The sequence below is a fragment of the Nicotiana sylvestris genome, chromosome 8 (assembly GCF_000393655.2).
Source record: "Nicotiana sylvestris chromosome 8, ASM39365v2, whole genome shotgun sequence".
Taxonomy (NCBI): Eukaryota; Viridiplantae; Streptophyta; class Magnoliopsida; order Solanales; family Solanaceae; genus Nicotiana; species Nicotiana sylvestris.
Genome location: NC_091064.1, coordinates 32,153,865 through 32,163,497, shown reverse-complemented (window position 1 = coordinate 32,163,497; position 9,633 = coordinate 32,153,865). Strand labels below are relative to the sequence as shown.

General features: G+C 40.2%; 1 protein-coding gene across 1 annotated transcript; it reads right to left on the bottom strand.

The window, feature by feature from the left end:
* Positions 1-3,359: 3,359 nt before the first annotated feature.
* Positions 3,360-4,165, bottom strand: LOC138874881 (uncharacterized). Its single transcript, XM_070153668.1, has 2 exons — positions 3,881-4,165; positions 3,360-3,764 (listed from the first exon to the last, which is right to left on the bottom strand). Exons 1-2 carry the CDS (start codon positions 4,163-4,165, stop codon positions 3,360-3,362), a joined length of 690 nt encoding a protein of 229 aa, XP_070009769.1.
* Between the last annotated feature and the right edge of the window lie 5,468 nt (positions 4,166-9,633).

Below are 9,633 nucleotides of genomic sequence, written 5' to 3'. Positions count from 1 at the left end.
AAAAATACGTATTTGATAAAGTTTATCCGAAAGGCATATTGAGTTTTATGGCATTTCGAGAAAATCTTATTAACGTATTTCTTATGCATTTCATGCATTTATACATGTACATTGACCCATGACCAGATGGCATTATATACGCGTATATATGTATATTATATATATATATATATATATATATTATTTATACGGGAAAAAGATTACGTCGTTATATACGCACCACCACCTGATCAGTTGGTATATGTTGATGATTTTGCCCACAGTGACCGGGATGATATGATGGGATACCCTCAGAGTCTTGGGGATATTATGTACATCTATACCTATGCATGACATGATTTTTATATGCACGTGCATGACATTATAAATGTTTCATGATTTACAAAATAATTTAAACTTACAGTCGCAATTCTTTATTCCATGTTTCATGTATGTCTATTAGGTACTGATTTTTATGTCTTACATACTCATTACATTATTTGTATTGATGCCCTATTTCCTGGGGCCTGCGTTTCATGCCCGCAGGTGCAGGTAGGTAGGCTGACAGTCCCCCCTGCTTAGGATCCTTGATCAGCAAGAGTTGGCGTGCTCCACTTGATCAAGAGCTGCTTTTGATTTTGGTACAATATGCTAGTATACATATATAGGTATAATGTAGCCCAGTCCCGTCCTTGTACATCTTTATTTCTATTAGAGGTTTGTAGACAGTATGTATAGTTGTATAGTATGTGGCCTTAACAGCTTCCAGTTTTGGATATGTAGTTGTCTATAGCATCGTTGTCGGCTCGCCCTACGTATTTTGCATGCGTATATATATATATATATATATATATATATATATATATATATATGTCTTTTGGATAGGTTTCCTCATGTACACTATTCTCATGGTTCAGCAGATGTTATTCATGTTTATATCTTAGACGCATGCTTAAGGGTGTTCGACAGGTAGGACTCGGGCACCCGTCGCGGTTTATCGGTTTGGGTTATGACAAAAAGTGGTATCAGAGCAATTTTGTCCTGGGGTTGTCTATAGACTGTGTCTAGTAGAGTCTTATTTATGGGTGTGTTGTGCACCACACTTATAGACAGGAGGCTACAGGATAACCGGTGGGTTGTGGCATGCCTTTAGAATTGGCATAATCTCTTCTTCTGGAACACACCTTTTGATGATATTGTCAGCATAAACACGGAACAAGAATGGTTCTTCCCAATAGTATTGCCGACAATCTCTCAAAAACTTCTTCTTTTGACAAGGTTCCAATCCATCCGGAATAAGGTCAGTAACCAAGTAGTTAGCAATATCGGCATACCAAGGAGCAAAAGTGCTAGATAATGCCAATATGTGCTCATCCGGGAATGCATCGTTGATTTCAAGATCTTCCATTGGTCTCCCTGCCTCTTCAAGCCTTGATAAATGATCCGCTACTTGATTTTGCATTCCCTTGCGATCCTTGACCTCGAAGTCAAATTCTTGCAACAACAAGACCCACCGAATCAACCTAGGCTTTGCATTCTTATTTATCATGAGATAGCGAAGAGCAACATGATCTGTGTACACTATCACCTTGGATCCCAACAAATAAGCCCGGAATTTCTCAAAGGAATAGACAATGGCAAGAAGTTCTTGCTCGGTCATCGTGTAATTCATTTGCTCTCCATTGAGTGTCTTGCTTTCATAATAGACCGGGTGAATAACGTTGTTGTGACGTTGTCCACGCATTGCTCCAATAGCTACACCACTGACATTACACATGAGCTCGAAAGGAAGAGACCAATCGGGTGTGACAATAATAAGTGTCGTGGTGAGATTTTGCTTCAATTCCTCAAAGGCTTTGAGGCATTTCTCATCAAACACAAATTTTGCATCTTTCTCAAGGAGTTTGCACATAGGATTTGCAATCTTGGAAAAATCCTTGATGAACCGCCTATAGAACCCGGCATGCCCCAAGAAATTTCGGACACCTTTAACGGATATAGGTGGAGGAAGCTTGGAAATGATCTCGATCTTTGCCCGGTCAACCTCGATGCCATGTTTTGAAATTTTATGCCCCAATACAATTCCTTCATCCCATGGAATGGCATTTCTCCCAGTTGAGCACAAGGTTGGTCTCCTCACATCTCTTAAGCACTTGTCTAAGATTGTTGAGACAATGCTCAAAAGAGTCACCTACCACCGAAAAGTCATCCATGAAAACCTCTAGAAATACTCCACCATGTTGGAGAAGATGGACATCATGCATCTTTAAAAAGTAGCCGAAGCGTTGTACAAACCAAACGACATCCTGCTAAAGGCAAAAGTTCCATAAGGGCAAGCGAATGTTGTCTTCTCTTGATCCTCCAATGCTATGTTGATTTGGTTGTAACTGGAGTATCCATCAATAAAGAAATAGAATGACCTTCCCGCTAGTCGATCAAGAATTTGATCAATAAAAGGCATAGGGAAATGGTCTTTGCATGTGGCCCTATTTAGCTTTTGATAATCTATACACACCCGCCATCCGGTCACCGTTCTTGTTGGGATGAGCTCATTTTTATCATTTTTAATCACGGTCATGCCTACCTTTTTAGGCATACATTGCACTGGGCTCACCCAAGAACTATCGGCAATGGGGTAGACTACCCCGGCATCCAACCACTTGATGATTTTTTTCTTTACCACCTTTTGCATGGATGGGTTCAACTGTTGTTGGTGCTCCACACTTGGTTTAGTCTCATTCTCCAATTGGATCTTGTGTTCACAAATTCCGGTGGGAATCCCTCGGATATCTGCAATTGTCTATCCAATAGCTTGCCTATGCTCCTTCAAGACTTCCAACAATTGTTCTACCTGCACATCATTCAACAAAGAAGAGACGATTACCAGTAAAGTATCATTTGTGCCAAGAAATTTATACGTCAAGTGTGGTGGAAGTGGTTTGAGCTCTAGTTGCGGTGACTCAATAATAGAAGGCTTTGCGGGAGGAGTGGCTCTATGCTCCAAATCGAGAGAGAGCTTCGCCGGATCATAAGTGTAGGACCCAAGCCCCTTCAATGCATTGACTGATTCCATATAGCCTTCCATATCTTCACCATCAAAGTTCACCAAAATAGCCACCAACGCCTCACCAAGGCATTGTTCTTCTATCTTCATTTAAACCGCATCTTCCGCCTCATCAGCAATATCAATCACCGAGATGATTTTATATTCATGTGGTAGTTTCATACCCTTACTTGCTTGGAATGTGACCTCTTCATCATTCACCCGGAATTTGATCTCATTCCGTTCCGAATCCATTAGTGCTCTTCCGGTGGCTAGGAATGGTCTCCCCAAAATGATAGGGATCTCTTTGTCAACCACACAATTAAGGATTACGAAATCAGAGGGGTAAATGAAACTTTCCCACTTTTACAAGCACATCATCAACAATTCCCACTGGTCTCTTTATGGAACGATCGGCCATTTGCAATCTTATACTTGTGGGCCTTGGCAGACCTAACCTCGCTTGCTTGTAAATGGCAAGAGGCATTAGGTTGATGCTAGCCCCATTATCACAAAGGGCTCTTGCAAAATCATGTGCCCCAATAGTACAAGGAATGGTGAAAGTTCTCGGGTCTTCTTTCTTTTGAACGGTGGATGTTGCAATGATGGAAATAACCCGGCGAGTCATATTCACCACTTCAATTTTGGTGGTTCTCTTCTCGGTAATCAAGTCTTTCAAATATTTAGCAAAACCCGACATCTCTTGAAATGCTTCCACAAATGGAATATTCACCGATAATTGCTTGAGAATGTCATAAAACTTTTAGAGTTTGCTATCATCAACCTTCTTGGCAAGTCTTTGAGGGAATGGAGGAGGATGTCTAGGAATAGGTGGTAGAGTTTTGGTGTCTCTTTTACCTTTTCCTTTACCTCTTCCCGGTTTTCTTCTTGCACTTTCAATTCTTCCGGAACCTTTTCACCTTCAACAACACTTGGCTCTTCAACCTCAACCTCTTGTTTGGACTCTACAACTACAACCACTTGTTCAGTTTCTCCTTGTAGTACCTTCCCACTCCGAGTAGTAATTGCCATGACATGAGAAGTTAGACCACCCCCACTACCCTTTGGGTTCGCAATTGTATCACTTGGAAGTGTCCCTTTTTGCTTCGGATTTTGCTCCCTAGAAAGGTCTCTTATTTTCATCTCTAATTTTTGAATGGATGCGGTATGAGAGCAACAAGCTCGGTCATATTCCTCATAGAAGTGTCAGACTTCTCTTGATTTTGCAATACCCGCTCAAGCTTGCTTTCCAACTTGGAATCACTTGCCGAACCTTGATTTGAATATTGACCCTTTGGAGGAACATATGGGTTTGAACTCCGATTTGAGAAGTTGTTGTTGTTGTTATTCAAATTTCCTTAATTTGAGCCACCTTGGTCATTTCGCCACTATTGGTTGCCTTGCCCTGGCGGGTGAGGCCTCCATTGATTTTGTTGTCCTTGACCTTGGTATTGTTGCCTTTGATAACCTCCTTGAGAGTTGTTGACATAGTTTGCCTCCTCAAAGTCTTCATTTGATATAGGTTGAACATCTTCCACCACATTTACTTTCTTCGTTTGGCTTTCTGTGAACATCTTTGTCAACACATTGTCATTTGTGGCAAGCCCTACAATCACTTGATCACTCTCTTGGTTTTCCTTGATCATGGTGGTCAAGGAACGAGATCCATATGCAATTCCACCTGTGGTGTCTTCTGAGTGCCATGCTTGATTATGCTTTGCCATTTTGTTAGGTATTTGTGTGACCCTTGCGAATGATGGATATGTAGCAACCTCGGAAGCAGGGTGCAGTCAAATCTTTCAAAAATGCTTCTCACGGAGTGTTCAAACGAGCAAAAATCGCTCATATATGCTCACTTTATCTTTGCACGAAAACTCCTCATGTTTCCGAGCAAATAGGGGTAGCTATGAGCACATGATTTTTTCCCTATATGAATTACTCCCATAAATTCAAACAAAATAAATTTTTCCCATTGTTTGCAATTTTGTAGATTTTTGTAGCATTTTTTGTTAATTTGCTTGCATTTGTATGTGCACATCTATTTTATTTAATTCATGAAAAATACAAAAAAATACATTGCATTTGTATTTAGGATTTAATTTTGCATTTTTAAATTAATTAGTAATTTGGTTGTGTTACAAAAATAGAAAAATCACAAAAATAACTCATTTTTGCTTTTAGCTTCGAATTTTGTAGTTTTCTTTTAATTTGGTAATTAATTGGTTGTTGTAATATTAGTTTGACTAATTAATCTAATGGGATAATTTGGTTTAGGATTTAATTTAGGTTTTATTTTTGAAAAGAAAAGAAAAATTTAAAATTGAAAAAGAGAAAAAGGTTTTAAAACAAGAGAATTTAAGTTTTGGGATCATCAATTGAATTTCCCCCGAGGCCCAAACACTTTTCCCCTGAAACCCATCCAAAACCGCTCAAAACATGCCCAATGTCCTTTCCCATACCTGGTCCAACCATTCAGCCACTTTAGATGACTCGAACGACGTAGTATAGAACCAAAACTACATCGTTTCGAGTTTAAGGGTTAAAATTGATCTTGGCCTTTCATTTGGCATCATCCAACGACTGTGAACTATGTATTATTTTGATTAAACTATCCAAAAATCCCTGAATCTAACCTAGTACCATCTTCATCTCTTAGACCTCTCATCTCTCTCATCAAACCAGCGCCGCCTCGAAGGAATTCCACCATTGTCGCTGGTGTTCCACCTCCGAATCATTCTAAAATTTTACCACACACTCCCCATACTCCATCAAACATTAAGTCGTTGTCAATCTGCCCAAAATCCCCACATCTTCACCTCAACTTTGAACCTGAAAATCAGAAGAAAAGTAATGTTCTGATTCCTACGCTCTCAAGATGAAACCAACTTATATTCCTTTGTGGTGCATTTATGCTAGATTATACTACTCATGATTGTTTTGAATTTTAAACTAAGTCTTATTTTACAGGAGGGTCCTGAGAATCTACAGTCAAACCTATCTGGCGTTTGCCTTTCCTTACGGTAGGTTTATCTGAAACAATCAAAATTTCCCGCCCCTATTTCAATCAAAGAAAAATCTTGTTAGTTTAAAATGTGGTGGTTAGTTTGTGGCATTCTTGCTGAAAATGACCTCCCCGCTGTCATGATTTGTTTTGACTGACTTCTCCTGGACTGGCCAAAAATCGCTTGACTTTCCGTCTGCTTTTCAAATCCCCTATCATCGGATGATCCGAGTGTTCTATACCCAAACCGTTGTGTTACATCTCTGCCCCATCTGTTTGACCCTCTGCATTTCCCACGAAATTACCAAACCATTTCACCGATGGAACTTCCTTTGACCTTTTATACCCCATTTCACATCATACTATCTCTAGCAATGCCTTGGCCGCCATATGCCTTGTGCAACTTTGGAAGTTAGGAGTAAGCTTCGAAATTCCCTCTTATTTGCTTAAACAGAACTGACATTGGGAACTTCTTAGAGAGATAAACCCAAAAGAAATGAAATGCAATGACTTTCAGAGTTAAGGATAAGAAAAATCCAAAACTAGAAGACTATCTGAAGGGGAAAAAGAAAAGAGACTTATCTGAGTGGAGCAGCTGGCACCAATGGTCATGACATGCATTTCAGATTAATCGGCCCAATGTATCCAAACAATCAACTTTCAGTTGCCATACTTTGTTGCCCCGGATTTTCCATAACCTGCCTTCTTCGCCAAAACCTTGACCTTGTTCGACTTGCGGTGCTCTGAGGGTTTTCACCAACAAGCCTCTCTCATTCGTTCATATCTCAACTCACTTTCGCCTTACGGTGCCCGTGAGGGTTTTCACCAATAAGACTCTCTCATTTTTTATTTCTCTCAGCTCCCATCGCCTTATGGTGCCCGTGAGGGTTTTCACCAATAAGACTCTCTCATTTTTTCATTTTCCTTCTTGGGCCAGAGTGTTGCCCGTAATATAAATCACTTCTACTTGCTCGACTTGGCATTTCTCGAAGTCTGATCAGAAGGTCTTTCTTTGGACCATAATGGGGGCTTTTGGATAGGGTTAGAAAGAAAGGGTATCAAGGCTCAAAACAATTCAAATGGATTCCAAATTACATCTTTCAGAATCATGTTTCTTACATCAACCACAACTTCTGCCCCAGTTTCTTTGCTTGGGGACTTTTGGGATTTTTGTTTTGATGGGACCGAACCGTGAGGCTGCCTACGTGTCCTTAAAAGGAATCAGGGCGAACGTAGTTCAGGTCATAGAAATTGCTTTGTTGTTGTGATTTTCTCTTTCTTTTCTTTCTCTTTTTGCTTTCTTTTTCTCTTTTTGTTGTTTTGTTATCTTTTTTTTTGTTTTTCTCTTCCTTTTTTATTTTCTCTTTTCTTTCTCTTTTTCATTCTTTTTCTTTTCTCTCTTTCCCTTTATTTATCTCTCACGCTTGTGTTTCTGATCTTTGCTACTGATTTCAAAAGAGGGGTATGAAAGGAAATAAATAAGGCTCAAAGGGATAACAAAGGATAACATGTTTAGATAGAAGAACAAAATGCCTTCGTCATTCCAATCTTCAAAATATGCCAAGTACAAACAAATACAATTTAACCAAAGGAAATCATACATAATATCTCTTAACTGCATCTGAATTGATAGACATTTCTACACACTTGCCTTCTATATCTGTTAAATACATAGCACCATTAGACAACACTCTCGTTACGGTGAACGCTACCTACCAATTTGGGGCGAACTTGCCTTTTGACTCAACCTGATGTGGAAGGACACGTTTAAACACTTGCTGACCCACTTCAAACTTCCATGGACGCACCTTCTTGTTATATGCTCTTACCATCCTCTGTTGATACAACTGACCATGACACACCACTGCTAATCTTTTCTAATCAATCAAACTCAATTGTTTCAGGCGGGTTTTGACCCATTCATCATCGTCAATTCCGTCCTCAGCGACAATCCGAAGGGACGGGATTTTAACTTCTGCTGGTATTACTGCTTCAATGCCATACACCAGCGAATAAGGCGTCGCCCCTACTGAAGTACGAACAGTAGTGCGATAACCCAGCAATGCAAAAGGCAACTTTTCATGCCACTGTCTAGAATCCTCCACCATTTTCCGAAGTATCTTCTTTATATTCTTGTTGGCTACCTCGACTGCTTCATTCGCCTTGGGGTGATATGGGATGGAATTGCGATGCGTGATCTTAAATTGTTGACATACCTCTTTCATCAAATGACTATTGAGATTAGCCCTATTGTCGGTAATGATCACCTTTGGTATCCCAAACTGACAAATGATATTTGAGTGCACAAAATCAACCACCGCTTTCTTGGTCACAGACTTGAACGTTTTATCCTTTACCTACTTGGTGAAATAGTCGATGACCACTAGAATGAACCTGTGCCCATTTGATGCTGCTGGCTCAATTGGTCCAATGACATCCATGCCCCATGCAACAAAAAGCCATGGTGCAAACATTGTGTGCAATTCAGATGGTGGAGAATGAATCAAATCTCCGTGCACTTGGCACTAATGACACTTGCACATGAAACTGATATAATCTTGTTCCATAGTGAGCCAATAATAACCTGCTTGGAGAATCTTTTTTGCCAGCACGTACCCACTCATATGCGGTCCACATACTCCAGAATGTACTTCGGTCATGACAGTTGTGGCTTGTCTAGCATCTACATATTTCAACAATCCAAGATCCGGAGTCTTTTTGTACAAAACCCCTCCGCTAAAGAAAAATCCACTCGCTAACCGCCAAATTATTCTCTTTTGGTAGCATGTGGCTTGTACCGGATACGCCCCCATCCTGATATATTCCTTGATATCATGAAACCAAGGCTCTCCATCAAGTTCTTCTTCTACCACATTACAGTAAGCATGCTGATTATGGATCTGAATATGCAATGGGTCAACATAAGCCTTATCCGGATGGTGTAACATTGACGCCAAGGTAGCTAAAGCATTAGCAACCTCATTATGGATCCTTAGAATATGCCTGAACTCTACTGATCGAAACCGTTGATAAAGATCATGCAAACATTGCCGGTACGGTATGAGTTTCAAATCTTGTGTTTCCCATCCTTGAATCTGGTGCACCAGAAGGTCCGAGTCCCCCAAGACCAAAACTTCCTGGACACCCATGTCTGCAGCTAACCTCAAGCCCAAAATGCATGCCTTGTATTCAGGCATGTTGTTAGTATAGTAGAAACGAAGCTGAGCCGTAACAGGGTAGTGATGTCCTGTTTCAGAAATCAATACAGCTCATATCCCAACTCCTTTCATGTTAGCAGCTCCATCAAAGAAAAGTTTCCAACCTGTCTCTCCAACTTGTTCCAAATCATCAATATGCATTACCTCTTCATCAGGGAAGTAAGTCTTCAAAGGCTCATATTCTTCATCTACTGGGTTCTCAGCCAAATGATCGGCCAATGCTTGGGCTTTCATCGCGGTCCTGGTAACATAGACAATGTCAAATTCTGTGAGCAAGATCTGCCACTTTGCGAGCCTCCCTATAGGCATAGGCTTCTGAAAGATATACTTTAACGGATCTAAACGAGAAATGAGGTAAGTAGTGTAAGATGACAAATAATGCTTAAGCTTCT